The sequence below is a fragment of the Rhododendron vialii genome, chromosome 10a, assembly GCF_030253575.1.
Source record: "Rhododendron vialii isolate Sample 1 chromosome 10a, ASM3025357v1".
Lineage (NCBI taxonomy): Eukaryota > Viridiplantae > Streptophyta > Magnoliopsida > Ericales > Ericaceae > Rhododendron > Rhododendron vialii.
In genome coordinates, this window is record NC_080566.1 from 23,980,520 (window position 1) to 24,002,895 (window position 22,376).

The following is a 22,376-nucleotide window of genomic DNA, read 5'->3' on the forward strand; positions in this document are numbered from 1 at the left end:
AAGGTTATCATGATCCACATAGTGTGGCCATCCTTGCTTGCCAATTAGGTTGAGATAACCGCAAGTCCACAACACATGCTAGTCCTACCGAATCCAAAACTCACCATGTGGAGCCCCACATCCACTAACAAAGCCTTCTACAGAGAGTTGTAAGCCCTTGTGACATCCTCTCCATTTGACTACAATGCACAATGATCGGTCGAGCATGTATGATCGTTTGCCACATGTCTTTTCTCGTTTGCAACAGAGAAGCCATACTCACTCAAAGAAGGCTTTGCGCATCTATATGGGCTTAGTCCATATAGATGTAACCAAGTTATTGCTAAGTTAATGAAGTGAGGGAAGAAAATAGCATTTTTCTTCCAAGCACTACAAAATTACAATGAGAATCCTTAATAGAGGCAAAAGATGGTCCCAACTTCTTACCATTTACACAGGTCAACCACAACAGGCATTTAATGATGTATTCATTGACATTTGACAATGCAAGATAGCACAAGTCATATCAACAACCACCATGAAGTATAGACACAACTAGGTGCTCTCTGCACCCATTTGGGACACTGAAGACACACGGGAATGCCCTATGGAACACGTCAAGCGTCGTGTCCAATTATTTATAACAAAACATGGGGACACAGTGTGGTTTCACTTCATAATGTTAGAAACTTATTTCAAACATGTCACCTGAGCCTCATGATTTGTTTTTTTATAGATCATCTCTTAATTATGTAGAGGAAGCGCTAAATCTCATTTTTCTTCTACGTTAACAGTTGGTTTATGATAGTTTGGTTATATGCAGATTCAATATTCTTATTAATCACAATTAAAAATTATTACATAAGCATAGATATATTTTCTCATTTTCCGTCTTGCCCCCACCTTGCTGGTGTCCCAATTAATTAGGAACTGTTGGGTCATGTGTCTGTATCCATCTCTTTAAATTGTTTTCCCCATATTCTAGTCGTCTAACAAATGTTGGGTTTGTCACAAAAACAAAAAAAAACAGCTAATGAATGATGACAAGGATGTTTAAGAAAAATGAGTGAGCAATAATTATTCGAGGAAACTTAATATGGGCACCAGACCTCCTACTTTAGGCACTTGGGGGAAGTGACTAAAGGAATATGTAAAATGCATGATATCAATAAAACATATTGGATCATCTTTTAACTTTTAGATCTTATCATACTAACAGTTCTATAATTTGTAGGTACCTATTGCTGTCTCAGTATCGCTTTATGAAGCCATGTGCTTGTACAAAGGCACTAGGGTGATTACATCTAAGGGCAAGGAAATCACAAACTGGAAGGCACATATGCTTTTTCTTTACTGTTGCTGCGGAATAATAGCTGGTGTAGTAGGTGGATTGCTTGGTCTAGGAGGAGGCTTCATCCTAGGGCCCCTTTTCCTGGAATTGGGAATTCCTCCTCAGGTATGTTTTATGGCTCAATCATGCATATAATACTGCAAAGCATTCACCAAAATGCATGAGAAAAAAGAATTGGTTAAATTATATCCAAACATTAATGGACAACACAAATTATAAGGAATATATCACAAATATCATTCAACCATGTTATTTAGTGTTTCTCTGGAGAACGAATAATCACTGGTTCTAAATTTGCATTACCTAGACCAATCACAAAGTTGTTGTAAAACATTGTTAAATGCAATTGTCATCAAGTTAGGATACAATGGGTTCAGTTTAGGGCCAACAATAAAATTCTGTATTCACAGAGCAAGTGGCCGATGGAAAAGTTATGCAGAGAAAGCAAATGAGATTATTGGCACCTTGTCAATGACAAAGCCTGTTGGATCACATCAAGCACTGAGCAGCTAAAGGATATTGAATTATTATTTGCTCGCTCAAATAATTGGAACATGTACAAATACTTTTTTTTGACACATTTATTCTGTTTAGCAGGTAGCAAGTGCAACATCAACCTTTGCAATGGTCTTTTCTTCCTCTATGTCAGTTGTACAATACTACGTTCTGAAACGTTTTCCAGTCCCATATGGTACGTATATAATAATCTCAAAAATCAATTCTTAATGCTGTAACAAATTTTCACAGCGAATATAGAACCAATAGTAAATTTGGGATGTTGCATTCTTTTGATATGATGACTGACGATGATAACTCCCTCAAGGTAACATCATACTTGTACATCACATATGCAGCTACTTATTTTGTTCTAGTTGCTACAATTGCTGCCTTTACTGGTCAGCATGTAGTAAGGAGGGTTATAGCACTACTTGGAAGAGCATCCATAATCATCTTCATACTTTCTCTGACAATCTTTGTGAGCGCGATCAGTTTAGGTATGGAGATATTATTGTCAAATGCAAAGTGTAATATGAAAGTTGCTCAATATTCTTGAATACAAGTATGGTGCTCAGTTATTTTTCATTGTGAATTTCAGGTGGGGTGGGAATAGCAAATATGATCCAGAAGCTGGAGAATCAAGAATACATGGGGTTTGATAATTTGTGCAACCAGTCTTAAATATCCTTTTATCAAATATGGCAATGGAATTCATCCATCAAAGTAACTACATCCTTGTATTCAAGTACACTAGCATATGCATGGGCCTGAAGGCATGGATTAATGATTTTCCTATTCCATTTGGATTCCAGTGTTTGTGAGTTCAAAACGATATGGAAATTTATTTTGGGGCTATAGAGTATTAAAATAGAAAGCATACCCAATGTCCATGAAATCAAAATGATAAGAAACTTTATTTTGCGGATATAGAGTATTCACATCGAGAGCATATGCAAAATGCTACAAAACTCAACAAGGAGAGCACTATGAAACTTGAAAAGGAGATTTAACAGCATCAACAAAACAAACATTGAACATGTAAAAGAATTTAGTAGTCGAGAAACAACCAAAATTATTTGTTTTTATAGTGAAACCAAGATTCTAAAGGTCGCTAGGTGCTAGTCGGGTGAATGGGCACCGCCTAGTGCCTAGGCTGATTAATCGACACCTAAACATTAGGCAGATTTCCCCCCTTCTTTTTTTCAAATATTCTCCCATCCCCTCCCCAAGTTTTGAGATTTTCAACCATGTAAGAGAACTAGGTAGACTGAAAATGTATATATATCATAGTAATACTACACCAAAGCTCCTTATATTACATTACCACGACACTAGAGCCCTTAATTTCTTTAGATCACATTGCCTAGCTGTGTAATCCCACCTTATCCGCCTAGCCACCTAGCCCTCCTAGCCGTTTGATCGCCAATAAATCCTGTATAGCGGTCGACGCCTAGACAAACTCCTAGGCCCCTAGGCACCGCGGGGTACCATCTAGGCCAATTTTTAGAACACTATCGATTGATTGAAACAACCCAATTAAATCCCGATCCCGCATATCGAATTCGTAGAAGTTTCTTCGTCAACACGGTAGAGATATTATTATTCTGACAACGATAGCACGATTACATCAAAACGGTGGACCACCCCTCTTCTAACAAAGGTGCCCAAGCATAAATATAAAATTCTTCATGAACAAATAAAAAGATAAGGTATAAAATTGAAAATTGAAAATATTTTACCATAACTAATTGAAGAGTTCATCAAACAAAAGTCATGTGATGACAAATTAACTTGGTTGGATTTATTCCTTCACTCGAATACCCAAGATTAAAGTACAAGTCAAGGGAGTGTAAGACATAAATTACACTTAGAAGAGGACAACAATTAAATAGGTATAACAGTAATATCATGACATTGAGATTGTGATTTGATTGTAATTAGGATAATTTTCATAGTTAATTAGTATGGTTTCCTTCCATAATTAGGCTCTATCTGCTGTATAAAGAGAGAGCTCATTGTACAGTAAAATTCAATTCAATAAAATATTTCTTTTGTCATATTTTACATGGTATCAAAGTCAGGTATGCCAAGGATGGGTAGGGTCCGTGTCCTTGGCCTACCGAGGGAGTATGCTGGGCGTGAGGGAGGCTATGAAGCAAAGTCCCACATTGCTTGGGTACCAAAGTAATATGAATAATATAAGCATGAGGGCACCCTTATTTCAAAAGCTAGCTTTTAAGCTTGAATTCTACCACAAAGACCGTGTAACATGGTATCAAAGCCAGGTCTTGGGTGGCTTCACCTCTCATGGGAAAGTCTCTGTTATCTTCGTCCCTGAGTCAATCACTTAGCTCTTGGTCTGTCACCTCCACGTGCATCCGGGCTGCATGTCAGGGGGAGTATTGGACTTGTCTCACATCGCTCATCTAAGCCACCCAAGCTTGGTTAATATATTTTAGAGACTACTCCATCTATTGCCAATTTGTTTTAAGTTGGAACCCTCCAAAAAATCTAACAGACAATCCACATGAAAAGCAAGCAAAATCAAATCAAAAAAAATTCCAACTAGAAAATTCCAATCCCTAGTGTTACTCCATATTTGCATTTAGGATGAAATCAAAGGGGAAACTCATGAACAATTGGAACTTACAGACTACATAGAGCATCTCCCTCCCATTCACCACAAATCACAATGCCGATGTTGTTTATTGGAAAAAGTGAAAAACTAATATCTGAACCTAGCAGAGTTAATTTCAACTCCAGAAACGGGCGAACATACCTAGCTGATGAAACCTTGTACCAATATTGATGGTGGCCTAAACCTTATCTGAAACCACCTTCCACTCTCTAGCAACAACCACTGTGGTTGACCAAACCAAATAAAGAAGTTTGAAAAAAAAAAAGTAACATAATATAAACACAAAAAATTGGCAATAAAATCAGTGATGAAAAAAATAGATATAGAGAACACGTTTTACTGTCAAAATGCAGCCCGAGAAAAACAATACGTAGCATGAGAAGCAAATTTGGTTATGACATGAGATTATTGGGGATTCTCCTCACCCACATTTGTCGAAGTCCTAGGATTCTTTTGAGTGTGTCTGAAGCCCTGCAAAATGCAACAAAATGAGCGTAGAGAAACTTTAGAAACAACTTATTGAAATAGGGGGAAGAAATTAAGCAATAGAGTTGCCCAACTTAAATCGGGAAAGAAACCCCAAACAAAAAAATCTTGAAATAGAGATTTTTTTTTTCTTTTCTACCTGGAATGACTTTCCTTTCAATCCAATCAAAAGAATTCCTTTCCTTTAGAATGCAGGCGTTCAATCTTCAATCTGAAGGGTTTTCACAACCCTCACATTCATTCATCATCTTTTTAAAATTAACTAAAGGGATTATGCCAAACCACAACACAAAGTAATTCAATCATAAACTGAAAAACCCAACCACCCAATACTTTGGGCCTTGAGTGGGCTCACTTTCATGCCTTTACTACCAAGGCAATAAACAAAATCGATGATAATAGTTCACTCGCAACATCTTCGTTGGAAAATAAATGCCGCCATTGACCATAAACTTTTACTTGTGAACTAGCATTAGAAAAAGCTTTAAGATAAACCAATAACCTCAATCAAGAACCAAAATGAAGAATCCAATCAACTTGTATTGACAAAAATAAATAGAGGGGAATTTGGGAGCAGAAGTTGCACTACAAATGAAAAAAAGTGTTACTCTGATTAAATAAAGGGGGAGGACTTGTTCTTACTGGATGAAATTCTGATGGGGATTGCGGTTTGGAGCTAGAAACACTTGCCCATATGTTGTGCCAATGTGAAAAGGTTGCTCGAGTGTGGTTGGTGTCGCCTTTTTGATTTAGACTGGAAGTGATGGCTACCACCGAATTTGAAGATGTTTGGAGCACATTGGGTACATATACCCTTAATATAGGATAACGTAAATGGAAAAATCTAGGTTCATTTGCGCTAGTTTGCTGGAACATTTGGAAATCTAGGATGATAAAGTTTTCAATGGATTAAGACAAGAGGAAGGGAGGATCAGTGCAAAAGCAGTGGCAGAGTTTGCATATTATTGTCAAGCTACAGAGGAAGGAATGGGAATGGAACCAGTCAAACAGTGGATATACCATCTTGGGAGGGACCCTAACATTGAACACTGAATGTCACCCCCCAAAAATAAGAAGTGATCAGCCGTGTACCACGAAACCAGACCATGGAACACGAAGCCTAGAATAAAATAATGTCATCGAAAAATAAATGATTTTTCGTTGTTAAACAAAACCCAAGCCAAACGATTCTCAATGATAAGCATGCATGGGGCACAACCATGCCATGAACCAAACAATAAAAATTTACCACCAATAAAAGAGAGTTCGATTTTTACTCAAAGAATATACAAAGTGCGGAAGCGATGAATAAAACACTAAATTATAATGAGGCACCCTAAGGAGATCCACCAAAATTAAATCCCCAAGCTACCGCCAAAGTCCTTACCTAACTCCCCAACTTGTCTGAAAGAGAAGTTGAAATAAATCTGCCAGCTGACAAGCTCAGTGAATGGCAAAGCATGTATATTAGAATAAAGTTCTAAGATAGGGATCAAAATAATTTACCATGTCAACATAGTTTGGTATATGTGGAGAACAACAAAATATAAACCAACCCAATGAACAATTTAACCAGTAATTCTTAAAGGTGATAACAATACAATATCCAATCACAATGGGGAACCACAACCAATACCAAATAGTACCAATTGCCAGTGAATAAATATCTCATAATTGGATCCAATATCGAAACTTAGAGTCACCACGAGTAGGTTGCCCGTGGAACATTTCCATAAGAACGATCCGATCAATGACAATCGTTGAGCATTAGGGTCACCGGCCTAACCCGGTCTCTTCCTTAATGACCAGAGTCACCCTCACATAGAGGATTAATTTCCTTGGACTTTCCAAACTATGTTCCCAACAATATCCATAAAGTTCTCACCAAAAGATTATCAGAACAATAAATGATTTCACCAAATGTTTACTGCATGCCAATTTAAAGAAACAATTATAAACAACTATGTGTTTCCAAATAACAATCATAAGTTTTTGAAGATCCTAATTTTAAGGGACAAGGAAGTTTGAAAGTACGTAACATTCTTAACCATTCACTTGAGCCAAAAAGTAATGCAACTTGAATCTCACAAAACGATGCTAACCTGAACAAAATAATCATATACAATTACTAACTATAAAGCAAATACAACTTTTCTATAATAATTTAGGACCACCTAAAAAGAACAAAACCTAAACTAAAATAATCCTAAGCCACCGTAACTATAACCTCAAACTGCATACACCAAATCAAAGTTGTAGACACCTCAATTTGGCCTAACGATTATTTCAAGTTGTACCTTGGGGACCATCCCGATGATAAATGGATACAGTGATTGATGATTGACTTCTCGTAAATCCATGGACTTTTGGTGAGTACTTTTAGCCACTTAGAGGACCCAATTCAGAGCCAAATAGCCTTTCAGACAGAAATACAACATTCTAAGAGAATACATCTGTCGGCTTCAAGTTTGATCTCACGGCCCCCACTTCAATATTTTACCCGTGAAACATGTTGTTTGAAAATCTCCCTAAGAGATTGATTCCTCACCCCGCGAGTTGGATTCCTCGGTTGCCAGATCCTTCTAACAGCTGCCAGATCGTCTTTATCCAAACTTCTGGAATGTTTTGTTAATCGTTTGATCCGATGCTCAAAACCCTAGCAGCCATTTTCCGATTCTTTCAGGCTACGTAAAGGGATTACCACACAGAGTTAGAGTTGCCCTACACTTCCAATTTGAACCGTGCATTGTGACTGGTTGGAGTGAGTCACCCCATGCCTATATAAATAAGCCTTAGGGTTCCGAAATTATACACACAATTCACCCTCTCTAGCCATAATACTCTGCAACAATACTCACTTACACCTCCTCTTCAAAAGCCCTAAAATCCTGAAGGCAGCCGTGTCCCACATCAAAAGTCTACATGGATGATCTTGGGCATATAATAAACCTTGTGGGCTACTACTAGTACCTTAGGCTTAAGCTTTTGGGCCATGAGGTGTGACTTGTGGATCAAAATCAAGGTATTGGGCCAGTGGTCTACTTGGGGCGTTACAGGTGGTATTAGAGCCATCCATGTACATGACCATGTGGGCCTTTGGAGTTTGGTTGGATTTGGTTATTGGTTTGATTAGTATCGGTGATTATAGTGCTCAACCCCTTCGAGGGAGCTAGGCTATAAAGTTGGGGAGATTGTAATACCCTGTCCTACATCGAAAGTCGACATGGATGATCTTGCGCATATAATAAACCTTGGGCCATGTGGTGTGGCTTGTGGATAAAAATCTAGGTATAGGGCCAGTGGTCTACTTGGGGCGTTACAGCCGCACTCCAAGCAATCAAACCCTGAAGTACAAACCTAACCCTAGGGTTTCAAGAAGGAAATCAGTCAATCGCTCTCAAAGCAATCAAGCAACTGAGAGATCAAGGTGGTGAGGCCCAGGGGCCTATGGTTTGACTCATTTTATGATTTTTGTACTTTAACTTCAGCGTTTTGATTTTCTGTTAATTATTTATTCTGGTGTGAGGAAGAACATCGGCTGGGACATCGTTCCCATGGCCGGTACATCGATCAGTAGGATTCCACGGTTGTGACATCCATTCACCGGCCGTGGGATCCATTTGCTGGGAAATTCAGTCTTTCTTGCTTATTTTTTATGCACGCTTTAATTATTGTCTTCGCTCATCATTAATTGTTAAAGGCTAAAAATAGATTTTGTGTTTAGAATTAAATAAAGCAAGCATTAATCGTATGTTGAATGATTATGGGCTGGTCTCACGATAGGCAAAGAGGGGTGACTAACACCTTCCCCTTATTGTACTTTTGACTCCCGAACTCGGAATCTCTATCGCTTTTTCCTAGTTCTTAAAAACTACGTGGCGACTCAATTTTGATGATGACCGCTATTGTGTGGAGATGTTCCCAGCCATGGGGATGTCCACGATCTTGGTCTATGAAGTGGAATCCAATCAAAGAGCATGACTGTATGGCGATGCCCCGTTTCGGAGGTGTCTACAATTTTTGGCGACTCTGCTGCGCACTTGAGAGCCATAACCAGAAAGTTTGACATAAGATTAATGCTTGGACTTGAGAGCCAGAACCAGGCAACCTCGTTAAGTTGACCTAATATCCCAGCATGTCATGGGTTATGTTAAGGGCCAGCAAACTCCACAGTCACTCGTACCTAGTGGTATATCAAAAATGGGATCACCTGATTACTGTCTATGATGAGCTGGTGAAAAGATTGGTACCCTTTGACAACGGAGCACCCTTGAGACTACCCAAACCTTACATGTGATTAAAGAGCCATAGAACTTATCAAAATAAGGCAGGGACCCGCAGGTCAAGGAATTTCCTGCATTTAAACTTTGAAGTTCTTCCTCACACCCATATAAAATGTTGTTGTAACATTTCTTTCTGTGCAGAAGGGTTAGGATTTTCAGCCCAAATTCTAACCCTATATAGCCAAGTACTGACTTGCAGGTATTCTATCTTTAAGCAGACACAATAAGTAGGTCAAGGAAGCAACCATAGCCAGTTTTATACTCTTACAACACCCGAAGATATGCCAAGCAGAAATCTTCGCAATCATCCCATCTGTCATCCTCGCCTGTCAAAACACCTCTACCGCAGTGGTCTCAATCACTCTCTGGGTCCTCACGGTCATCCTCTCAACAAACCTGATCATCTGCCAATCCCCGAGTTTTGCCAAGCTCCTATCCCACACCACTTTTGAAAATGTCCGACAACGATGCCATCATTGCCGAGCTCCAAGCTCAAATTGCCACTTTGCTAGCCGAGAATGCAGCAAGGGACGCTGAGGACAAGGAAGACGAGGAGGAAGATGAGAATCCTCTTAAAGTGGTAACAACAGAAAATCCCAAGCTGGCCAAGCAAGTCAAAAAAATCAAGCATGCTTTGGCCCGTTCACAAGGAGACCAAATTTTGGATTTTGAAGGACTCTGCCTCTTCCTAGACTCTCAACTGCCTGAAAGATTCAATATGCCAAACATCAAGAAGTTCATTGGGACTAGCAACCATACCTGTCACGCCCACGATTTTCAGCTAAAATAATAATACATTTTCCACAAACAAAAGTCTTTCTCTCTAACTATATTTACCCTTAAATGTCATGCCAATCCAAACAATGAATCAAAGTCTCTTCTTCTTCTTCTCTCTATTTTTTTTTTCAAAAAGTCTCCCAAACGTTTACAATTAAATGAGTTTCATAATAATCGAGGAGAGGAACTTATACATGGCTTTACATATATTCTAGCCAAAAGGTACAACCTTCAATTTCGAGTAAAGTACATAACATGAATTAGACTAGATGATAAACACTTAACGATACCAATGAAGCTCTCAAGAGACGTCTCAATATGCACTCCATGCAACCCAAGCTAAGTGCCATGGCGAGTACCTGAAAGGATAGGGTGAGCTACACTAGCTCGTAGAGATATCCATACCTAAATTATATGCAGAAGTGAAGACAGACATCCAGGAAAAATGTTTTTTCCGAAAGCATATTTGTTTTATCAAAAAGTAGAACACAAATACCATACCCATGCTGGCAAATATTTAACTCCATTTATCAAATACTGACGTTTTCACCCACACATGCGAATGTACTAGAAACCTCAGCTTACCCTTACTACCAAATCGATCTTTACTTTTTCAATCTCCATTTCAGTGACCCACAGATTTATCTGAGTTCTTTAATAAAATGTTTTCTTTCTCTTTTCTTAAACAACTAGCTAACCTCTCACCAAAAATACACATTACGCTTGTAGAGTTAGAATACGAAGTAACAATGACACATCGAACAATACCGCACCTCGACAATAAGGAAACTCACCATGAACATGCAAAGCTTGATACACAAAATATACTTTTTTACATATAAGTATTGAAAAGTTTTTCATGCTTTCTTCTCTTTCAATACTTACAATGAAGTTATAAAATCCCAATCCAAAGTCAAGCCAACACAGCAAAAATAATCTATGCATTATATTAAGCATTTCCAATTTTTCCTTTCCTTCAAATGCTCAAAAGAATGATATTAAACCACAAACTCAAATCAAGTCCCTAATAAAGGAAATTACCCATAAAAGTCGATACGAAAAATAACAAAGCTCATAATAGAATAACCAACCAAATTGAACATTAAATTTACTCAACACCGAGACATAAAATTTATATGAGTAGCTCACCAATGCAATCAACCGACAACCGTACTAGACATCTCTAGCACATGCACTTTATAGACTACTATCCCGAAGGACGAAGCAACCTACCCCGCGCGGGTTTACGAACTTTCACCGACGGCGTCATAATTGACCCAGTAGGTTTACGGACTTTCACCGACGGCGTCACAATTGACCTGAGTAGGTTTACGGACTTTCACCGACGGCATCACAATTGACCTGAATAGGTTTACGGACTTCCACTGACGGCGTCATAATTGACCCAGTAGATTTACGGACTTTCACCGACGGCGTCACAATTGACCCGAGTAGGTTTACGGACTTTCACCGACGGCGTCACAATTGACCCGAGTTCCCCGGTGACCCAACTCAAAATCACTAAACTATTATATTCCAAAATATCTCAAATACTTGGCCTTAAAGCCCAAATCAACTAAAATCGACCAAATTTCCTTGAATAACTTACCCAAATTCATCGGAATGAATGAATGTAGAACAAAAATTCAATGAAGTCTCAACAACAAAAACATTAGCTACGTACGTGTATTCAACGAGTATCCCAAGCCATATATCACGAAATTTCTTTCACCCGTTACTAAATGCAAAGAGACAAGTATACTTGGTATAGACTTGTGCCCATATAAATTACTTCCATTTCCTCAAACACAGTGTGCTTAAACTAGCTAATATCCTCGTATCACTTAAATTCATGATTTTGATCACTTAAAAGGTGAACCCGCTACTAATGAGGACCAAGTATGCCAAAAGCAGTAAAATATCTACTCTAACCATGAATATCTACAAAATCACTCACCAAAAATCATGTATAGCACACAATTCCAAACATATAAATTAGGGCTTGGCTCATAAATTGATTACTCTACCAAAAATGCGGATTAAGTGCACACCAAGGCATATACATACTCGCTTCAAGCATAGAGTTTAGACACTCGATAATGTACTAAGTTACCACATAAACAAGCATAGAGAGAGAGATCCCTAGATTAAAACTCAGTTCTTCCAAAACCCCCAAAAGTCCCGGCACACAAGGCACCACAAATTTCTTTGAACAAATTTGCCATACTCTCTTAGAAAAATCATAACCTTTTCATCTTAAACCCAAAAATATTGAAACCGCCACCAAACGTTGCACCACAACAAGCACTACACTCAATAAAAATTTCAAGTTCAGAAACGAGAGGAGGTTAACCCAACAATCAAAAGAAAAACCGATTCGCAATCATTTTCGCACCAGTCAACCAACCCTGCTTTAGAAATTCACCAAAAATTGTATACTTAAACAAATTACTTGATTCCAATGCCAATCTCTCCTTAACTTAAATATGCAGCTCCTGTAAAAGACCCAAAGCCACCCAAAACGTTCATCATGCCCAGAAAGTTAAAAGAAGACAGCCACGCACAGATTCGCGCATCCAGCAAACAGCCAGTATTCAAAAATTCATAACTAATTGTGTGATTATCGGTTTTGCATGATCTTGGTACCGAAATCTTTGTATTGAAACGTACTTTAACAGTTATGAAGACACCAAAAATTGGTTACTAGCAGAAGGGCCCCCAGTAGACAGATTACCAAAATCCACGAAATTTTCAGCATACACTAGATTTATTCAAGACTCAAAATAGATGAACAAACTTGATTCTTGTACATCAAACTAACACTTAAAGATGTAAAGAAGGCAGGAGATCCCTACCTCGAAGGTTGAAATTAAAACCCCAAGAATCTCCAGGCAAAACCTCTCCCGAAAACACCTCCTCCGAGCTTTCCAACGCGATCAAAGGCTAGAACTTGACTCTAGGAGAAGAATGCTTCAAGATCCCTTGGTTAATTTGAGATTTGGGGAAGAAATTTGGTAAGGGTATGAGAGAGAGAGAGAGAGAGAGAGAGAGAGAGAGAGAGAGACAGAGAGAGAAGCCGCGGGAGAGATGAGAGAGTGGCGTGGGTGTGTGTTGTGTTTACTGTGAGAGAAAAGAGAGAATTATAATTGAGGAGAAAATTATCTCCTACACCCACACATACATCTATCACATGCCATACACTCACATATTTCACAATTGCACCGAATTTTCAACTTCTGGCACATCAATCCCCAATTCATTATCCACCATAATAATCAATTCTTTTAAAAAGGGTCCTCTAATATCCCCAACATTAAAAATAAATAGGTTTTTAATACGGGTCTCTACATCCTACCCCCTTAAAGAAATTTCGTCCACGAAATTAGGATAAACCAAGTCGACCATGTCATGTAACACCTGAAACGCACAATACCACCGTCACCACATGTAGCACAACATCCGAGAAAGTTCAACAAGTCAACAACCACAAAATCTAAATCCAAGAGACCTACATCGATCACAAGAAAAACAAGTCCAAATACTTCCCTCTATCTCATCATTCGTTACCCACATGGATTCCTCTTTTCCTTTTCTTTGTGACTCAAAATCCTTACACCAGAATAACCCCATCATGTTCTACATATCCAAGCGTTCCTTTCAAGGCCTAACCTTTCATTTCAACATTTCTTTCAGTGTAGAATCAACATGAAACTAACATAAATCAAAGGTTCACACTAGAGTTCTAGTTAATCAAATAACATCACCAAATCATACTCTTAACATCACTTAATTTCAGGGACACACGTACCAACTGAATCTCACGAGGGTAATAGAAAGAGTTTCAATTCCAAAAGGGTTTAACAACTTTACTCCATTGTTCTCAATTCTTAATAAGATACAAGGGCACGTACTTACAAAAGACAAAACAAGTTGAGTTACTTAGACATGCATACCCTTCACAATACAATAATTCCATGTTTAGAGGTATAAAATCGACAAGGGATACAAATCTTTAACTATAGCGTCACATGATCTATCCTTATCCAGTTCCATACTTCCATAGCAGAAGGCAAATCCTTTTCTTTTATCTTGTTCAAAGAGCTTCTATTCTAGGTATTCAATCCTGAAGTCGCGGTGGCCAGCCGCGCTTCAAACTGAATATCCGGAAGTAGATCCTCAAGTCCAAGAAAAATGAGTTTCACATAGCAGTCAACATATCACTTATTATGCACATATTGGATACACCATCATTTCAAGTTTTACCACTTAGGACAACACAAAATAGTCACCAAACATAATGGTGCAAATCATGAGCAAATACATAGAGCAAACATCAATAGATAACTTTCTACAAATATACATATTCTTAAAACATGTAATTTCCAACTACTAAAACAGTTAGGGAAGAAAAACTACCATCAACCATCACATCGCACAAGATCTAGAAGGCTCACACATACCCAACACTTCGCAACTCATGGTTCTAGGAAGTCCAATAGTAATCAAGTTCATTTCAGTCTCATAATACCTTACACAATTTTTATCCATTTTATCAATCTCAACACGGGTCAACAAGTCTATACAACCCTACACAAATGCAATTGCAATGCCATGTAAACAGCTGAAAGCTATTCAAGTAAACACACACCATTCATGCCCCAATGCAACTGATAGACCCATGAGACTAAGTGTCTTCCCACGATCCTAAAGTATTCTAAACCTATGCTCTGATACCAAGTTGTCATGCCCTCAATTTTCAGCTAAAATAATAATACATTTTCCACAAACAAAAGTCTTTCTCTCTAACTATATTTACCCTTAAATGTCATGCCAATCCAAACAACGAATCAAAGTCTCTTCTTCTTCTTCTCTCTATTTTTTTTTTCAAAAAGTCTCCCAAACATTTACAATTAAATGAGTTTCATAATAATCGAGGAGAGGAATTTATACATGGCTTTACATATATTCTAGCCAAAAGGTACAACCTTCAATTTCGAGTAAAGTACATAACATGAATTAGACTAGATGATAAACACTTAACGATACCAATGAAGCTCTCAAGAGACGTCTCAATGTGCACTCCATGCAACCCAAGCTAAGTGCCATGGCGAGTACCTGAAAGGATAGGGTGAGCTACACTAGCTCGTAGAGATATCCATACCTAAATTATATGCAGAAGTGAAGATAGACATCAAGAAAAAACATTTTTTCCGAAAGCATATTTGTTTTATCAAAAAGTAGAACACAAATACCATACCCATGCTGGCAAATATTTAACTCCATTTATCAAATACTGACGTTTTCACCCACACACACGAATGTGCTAGAAACCTCAGCTTACCCTTACTACCAAATCGATCTTTACTCTTTCAATCTCCATTTCAGTGACCCACAGATTTATCTGAGTTCTTTAATAAAATGTTTTCTTTCTCTTTTCTTAAACAACTAGCCAACCTCCCACCAAAAATACACATTACGCTTGTAGAGTTAGAATATGAAGTAACAATGACACATCGAACAATACCGCACCTCGACAATAAGGAAACTCACCATGAACATGCAAAGCTTGATACACAAAATATACTTTTTTACATATAAGTATTGAAAAGTCTTTCATGCTTTCTTCTCTTTCAATACTTACAATGAAGTTATAAAATCCCAATCCAAAGTCAAGCCAACACAGCAAAAGTAATCTATGCATTATATTAAGCATTTCCAATTTTTCCTTTCCTTCAAATGCTCAAAAGAATGATATTAAACCACGAACTCAAATCAAGTCCCTAATAAAGGAAATTACCTATAAAAGTCGATACGGAAAATAACAAAGCTCATAATAGAATAACCAACCAAATCGAACATTAAATTTACTCAACACAGAGACATAAAATTTATATGAGTAGCTCACCAATGCAATCAACCGACAACCGTACTAGACGTCTCTAGCACATGCACTTTACAGGCTACTAACCCGAAGGACGAAGAAACCTACCCCGCGCGGGTTTACGGACTTTCACCGACGGCGTCATAATTGACCCAGTAGGTTTACGGACTTTCACCGACGGTGTCACAATTGACCTGAGTAGGTTTACGAACTTTCACCGACGGCGTAAGAATTGACCCAGTAGGTTTACGGACTTTCACCGACGGCATCACAATTGACCCGAGTAGGTTTACGGACTTTCACCGACGGCGTCATAATTGACCCAGTAGATTTATGGACTTTCACCGACGGCGTCACAATTGACCCGAGTAAGTTTACGGACTTTCACCGATGGCGTCACAATTGACCCAAGTTCCCCGGTGACCCAACTGAAAATCACTAAACTATTATATTCCAAAATATCTCAAATACTTGGCCTTAAAGCCCAAATCAACTAAAATCGACCAAATTTCCTTGAATAACTTACCCAAATTCATCGGAATGAATGAATGTAGAACAAAAATTCAATGAAGTTTCAACAATAAAAACATTAGCTACGTACGTGTATTCAACGAGTATCCCAAGCCATATATCACGAAATTTCTTTCACCCGTTACTAAATGCAAAGAGACAAGTATACTTGGTATAGACTTGTGCCCATATAAATTACTTCCATTTCCTCAAACACAGTGTGCATAAACTAGCTAATATCCTCGTATCACTTAAATTCATGATTTTGATCACTTAAAAGGTGAACCCGCTACTAATGAGGACCAAGTATGCCAAAAGCAGTAAAATATCTACTCTAACCATGAATATCTACAAAATCCCTCACCAAAAATCATGTATAGCACACAATTCCAAACATATAAATTAGGGCTTGGCTCACAATTTCATTACTCTACCAAAAACGCGGATTAAGTGCACACCAAGGCATATACATACTTGCTTCAAGCATAGGGTTTAGACACTCGATAATGTACTAAGCTACCACATAAACAAGCATAGAGAGAGAGAGATCCCTAGATTAAAACTCAGTTCTTCCAAAACCCCCAAAAGTCCCGGCACACAAGGCACCACAAATTTCTTTGAACAAATTTGCCATACTCTCTTAGAAAAATCATAACCTTTTCATCTTAAACCCAAAAATTTTGAAACCACCACCAAATGTTGCACCACAACAAGCACTACACTCAATAAAAATTTCAAGTTCAGAAACGAGAGGAGGTTAACCCAACAATCAAAAGAAAAACCGATTCGCAATCATTTTCGCACCAGTCAACCAACCCTGCTTTAGAAATTCACCAAAAATTGTATACTTAAACAAATTACTTGATTCCAATGCCAATCTCTCCTTAACTTAAATATGCAGCTCCTGTAAAAGACCCAAAGCCACCCAAAAAGTTCATCATGCCCAGAAAGTTAAAAGAAGACAGCCACGCACAGATTCGCGCATCCAGCAAACCGGCAGTATTCAAAAATTCATAACTAATTGTGTGATTATCGGTTTTGCATGATCTTGGTACCGAAATCTTTGTATTGAAACGTACTTTAACGGTTATGAAGACACCAAAAATTGGTTCCTAGCAGAAGGGCCCCCAATAGACAGATTACCAAAATCCACGAAATTTTCAGCATACACTAGATTTATTCCAGACTCAAAATAGATGAACAAACTTGATTCTTGTACATCAAACTAACACTTAAACATGTAAAGAAGGCAGGAGATCCCTACCTCGAAGGTTGAAATTAAAACCTCAAGAATCTCCAGGCAAAACTTCTCCCGAAAACACCTCCTCCGAGCTTTCCAACGCGATCAAAAGCTAGAACTCAACTCTAGGAGAAGAATGCTCCAAGATCCCTTGGTTAATTTGAGATTTGGGGAAGAAATTTGGTAAGGGTATGAGAGAGAGAAGCCGCGGGAGAGATGAGAGAGTGGCGTAGGTGTGTGTTGTGTTTACTGTGAGAGAAAAGAGAGAATTATAATTGAGGAGAAAATTATCTCCTACACCCGCACATACATCTATCACATGCCATACACTCACATATTTCACAATTGCACCGAATTTTCAACTTCTTGCACATCAATCCCCAATTCATTATCCACCATAATAATCAATTCTTTTAAAAAGAGTCCTCTAATATCCCCAACATTAAAAATAAAAAGGTTTTTACTACGGGTCTCTACACTACCAGTCATGTCCGCCCTATTATCAACACCCTGAATCCGATGGGCTTGAGTGATGAGCTCATCGCTCAATTGTTTCAAAGGACTCTCACTGGAAGTGCTCTTGATTGGTTTCTCAACCTGGAATTTGTGCACTATCATACTTGCCCTGAAATTGCTAATGCTTTTGTCAAACGGTATGCATGTAATGTCCAGATTGAGTTAACCACTCGAGATTTGGAAATAACTAAGCAAGAGTAGAATGGAGACTTTGCTACCTTTGTGGCTAGACAGAGAGAAAAGGCCGACAAGATGAAGAACCATCCCTCTGAGGAAGATCAAGTGAGGATAGTTGTCAAGAATTTGTAGCCCAAGTATCTCAGGCATATCGACACTCAGGCTATCACCGATTTCAAACGTCTACATGCTACTGGGTTGCAGATTGAGGAAGGAATCAAGTTGAAACTCATTGGGAAAGAAGAAGCTCCTCCACCCAAGAAAACCTTCCCTACCCGTACATCTCATGTCTCCGTAAACACCCTTAACCCAGCCTTACCATAAGACCCTTTCCAAGCTAGCTCTTCCCAAAACTTAAACCGCCCTCGCCGCAACTTTGACCCTCTCTACATGACTTTGTCCCAAGCCTTAACCATTCTAAGCCGTCAAGGGCATCTCAAACCCTTGAACAAACCACCTCCTCAGCCACCCTATGGCCCAAACCACGACCCCAACAAACATTGTGCTTACCATCAACATCCTGGGCATGAAACAGACTGTTGCATGTGCCTCTGCCATGACATCCAAGACCTCATTGATAGCCGAGCCATAAAACCTCCATAACCCGATGTGCAAGCCAACTCGCTCCCTACTCACAATGCTGAACCACCACCCCGAAATAGCAATCTTATAAACCTATCTCACAACCTCACATTAATCCTAGCTAATACATTGTCCAAATTACCCAAGCCAAACCAACTCTCACCTTCTCAAGGGAGGATGGGTGTTTCATGATAGAGGAAGAGGAAAATAGTGAGTCCGATCAATCAGAGGTGATCATTCCCGACATGTCTAACAAAAGTGACGAAGAGGAGCAAGCAAAAGAGGAAAAGCTAAGGAAGTGGAAAGAGCATTCCTGGGTGAAACATAACTTGGAGGATCTAGATATTCCGGTCGTAGAAAACGATGAATGGTTGCGCATTTGGTTTGGGAATAGGAAGAAGGAAAAGGAAAGAGTCATTATGATAAGAAGGCATGCCTGCTTTGAGCCCGCTCAAATAGTGGTACCTTTCAACCGTCCTAAAACTCCAATGCCTCCCATTGTCTGGGAAACAATCAATCTTATAGAAGAAGCGGAGGAGTCCCAAATGCAACCATGGGTCAATTCCTATGAAGAATGCGACTACAGCCAGTGGGTGGAGGAAGAAGAGGATCTTGATTTCATATGCACAAATACATATAGAATGGGAGAAAGCGACTTTAATGAAATGGAAGGAGAGTGTGATGATCCATTTGATGGGATCTCTTTGGCATCATTGTTTAGCCAAATGGAACTGATCTCCCTTACGTCTGCACAATCAACGAGGAGGAGGAAGAGGAAAGTCAAGAGGTGGGACTCAAGGAAGATATGGTGAAAACCCAGGCTAATATTTCTATCTGGGGACTACTCATGCCTTGAAGAAAGTAGCCATTGTGCAAGCTTTGAAGATGGATTTGGTTTAAAGACTCTATTTGGTAAAGAAGAGGGTGGAGAAGAGTATAAAACTGCGAAAGGAAAGATAGCCCCGAGATGCTGTAGTAGCTGAGAAGTCATGGCAAAAAAAAAAAGGGGGCAATAAACATTACTTTTGTTTTCTAAATTAAGCTAGAACATATATTGGGCCCCTGTTTGGGCATTTTATTTCTGCTGAGTAAATTCCTGTTTTATCTTCAGCATTATGCTTAGTAAATGATTTGGTTCCTAAATTGCAAATGTTGCATACTATGGTCACTTTGCCAAAGAAAGGAAACTTTAAGAATCAAGTCTTTGTGCCACTGACTAAAGGAAAAGTAGGGATGAACTTTGATTGCTTAAGAAACTAGGTTTTTGTCAAAACTTAGAAAGAAGGCACTATCTTTGTAAGAACACTTAGAGTTAGCTTGCCTATTATGAAAGTACAAACATTGAGGAGATTCAGAAAAATATCTCCACCAAATTCCTCTCCTAAAGCACAAGAAGACTTGAGAGATGCTCGTTGGGTAAGAACCCAAGCAAAAGTAAGAGCAAAAGCCTGCTAAGACAAGAAATTGCAAAAATGTAGCCTAGGCAAAAGATAAGGTATTTGAAGAAAAGCGCGCTAGGGACTTAACCTCCATCAGGTAACCTAGGCAAAATTTAGAGCATGTGAGGAGAAAAACCAAGAGTGGAAACCCAACCCCAAAAGTTGTGATCTTGGAACTACGTAAAAGTCCTAATTCCCTGATTGGGGTACGTAGGCAATCTCATATCGAGATGCGGCCCAAGCATATGGAGAGAAAGAAACTGCCAAAGGGTTTGTACTAAATGATAGGTATAGCTAACTTTGCGTAATGAGCTCACAAAAGATGAGTATGTTGTCTTTCGAGGGATCGACAATAGCAAAAGTTATAAGAATTATCGTTCATCTCCTCTAACTTGAAGGTCCTTGATGCAATAGGCAGGACGTCTCAAAAATTCCCGAGTTTGGTAAAAAGACTATAGAATATGGCAAAAATGAAAGGCATAAATCGAAGTCAAGCATAAGAAGGAAAAGAAAAGAGATGCAACTTGGCTAAAACAAAATCTAGCTACCTTTAGAAAATGGAACTAATGGCCGAAGGATTGGTGTATGGCCAAGATATCGATTCCTCAGCCATGTTATCAATTCTTGGGTCGGTATTTCGTTTCACATCTGTCCAACAACAGATTATTGTATGTTTTTAGAATTGACAACTCTAGTTGCTTGTCCAAAAATAGCAAGTATTTGTTCAAAACAATTTTAAAAGCCATGTTTTGACTATCACATAAATCCTCCGAGCCAGAGCGTGTAGTCATGTCTCTTGTTTGAGTTATAATTGAGAACCGATAATGGCCTTTGTTAAGGGATAGATGATCCCTAGACTTGCCCTTTTTAGTTCATAAAGCACTTTTCTAGTCTTTTGCCTTAGTTTTCCACCGTTTAAAGCAAAACCAAGTTGGCCGACTTAAACGCCGAAATCCACCATATAAAACCTACAATCCGATTAAGCTATTTTCAATTCTCTGTAGGTATGATCCCGGACTTTTCGGTTATTATGCTACCGACGATCTAGCCCTACGCTTGGGGTTTTCAACCTTTTTAGAAGGCAAGGTTTGGAGTTAAGCATTTTTGGCGCCGTTGCCGGGGAATTCTTATTATAGCTTATATTGGAGGATCGACAAACCACCATAAGTACTCCATTTATTTTTCTTTTGTGTAATTTGAACTCAACTTAGCGGATACCTCTAACTGAGCCACCAATTCGACTTGAGGTTTAACGAAGCTAATTTGAGCATCAATTGCCTTTTTACTGTTTTTGGTATATAGCCGTGGAGGTGGCATAACCCCACAAGACTGTTTGAGAACGAGGTGGCGGTATAGCCCCTCTAGTCTGCTAACTAGCTTGTGTAGGGCGTATGCTCAACGTCTATCGTAGCCCTTTATCAAATCGGTTGCATAGATCTGCTTCTCCTCCGAGGGTCTGTAGTATCATTCAGGCATATTCTCCACTGCGCGAGTTATCACCACCGTTACGACCAATGGCAGAACAACCGGCTTGTACTTTGCATGATTACCTAACTCCAGAAAGAGGTCCACACGTATCACCGATAGCCGTTCCAAATTGCACTGCCGCTAATGCGTTTGCTTTCACTCCAGAGTTTCGGGGGCGTGAACTTGAGGATCCTTATGCTCACATTCGGGAATTTGAGACCATTGTTAGCACTTTTGTGACAAGGCCGGGACAGTTAGACCAAGCTCGTCTGAAGTTGTTTCCTTTCTCACTCAAAGACAAAGCCAAGCAGTGGTTCCACTCTTTGAAGCCCCGATCTTTGCTCACGTGGGGGGAAGTTCAGGATGTGTTTACCACAAAGTTCTTCCCGGTTAGCCGAACCAAGCTCCTCATGGACCAAATTCAGAATTTTAAGCAAAAAGATGGGGAGGTTTTTACAAGTATTGGGAACGGTATAAGGATTTACTAGCAGCTGTCCCACGCATAATTTTCCCATGTACCTAGTGATCAATTATTTCTATTTGGGTTGTGAT

The 22,376-nt window shown here is 39.0% G+C and overlaps 1 protein-coding gene and 1 long non-coding RNA gene across 6 annotated transcripts in view; one reads left to right on the top strand and one right to left on the bottom strand.

Annotated features, from left to right (window-relative positions):
• Positions 1-2,705, top strand: part of LOC131303378 (sulfite exporter TauE/SafE family protein 3-like) — a 31,669-nt gene extending 28,964 nt beyond the window's left edge. Inside the window, exons 9-12 of one of the 3 annotated variants that reach the window (XM_058330226.1) lie at positions 1,214-1,435; positions 1,928-2,021; positions 2,185-2,325; positions 2,427-2,705. In XM_058330226.1, the coding sequence (XP_058186209.1) occupies positions 1,214-1,435; positions 1,928-2,021; positions 2,185-2,325; positions 2,427-2,509 (540 nt within the window). In that variant the 3' untranslated portion in view covers positions 2,510-2,705. Of the gene's footprint in view, positions 1-1,213; positions 1,436-1,927; positions 2,022-2,153; positions 2,326-2,426 lie in introns of those variants that run through there. The other 2 variants (XM_058330225.1, XM_058330227.1) reach the window with 2 other exon arrangements.
• On the bottom strand, positions 1,331-17,956 carry LOC131303379 (uncharacterized). 3 transcript variants are annotated; one of them, XR_009192002.1, is made up of 5 exons: positions 17,668-17,956; positions 12,868-15,127; positions 4,892-4,937; positions 4,131-4,339; positions 1,331-1,467 (listed from the first exon to the last, which is right to left on the bottom strand). It is a non-coding gene; the product is annotated as an uncharacterized LOC131303379 (long non-coding RNA). The 3 variants fall into 3 exon arrangements; XR_009192000.1 differs by having other exon boundaries at positions 12,868-16,087; positions 16,301-17,956; XR_009192001.1 differs by lacking the exon at positions 17,668-17,956 and having other exon boundaries at positions 4,896-4,937; positions 12,868-13,007.
• Between the last annotated feature and the right edge of the window lie 4,420 nt (positions 17,957-22,376).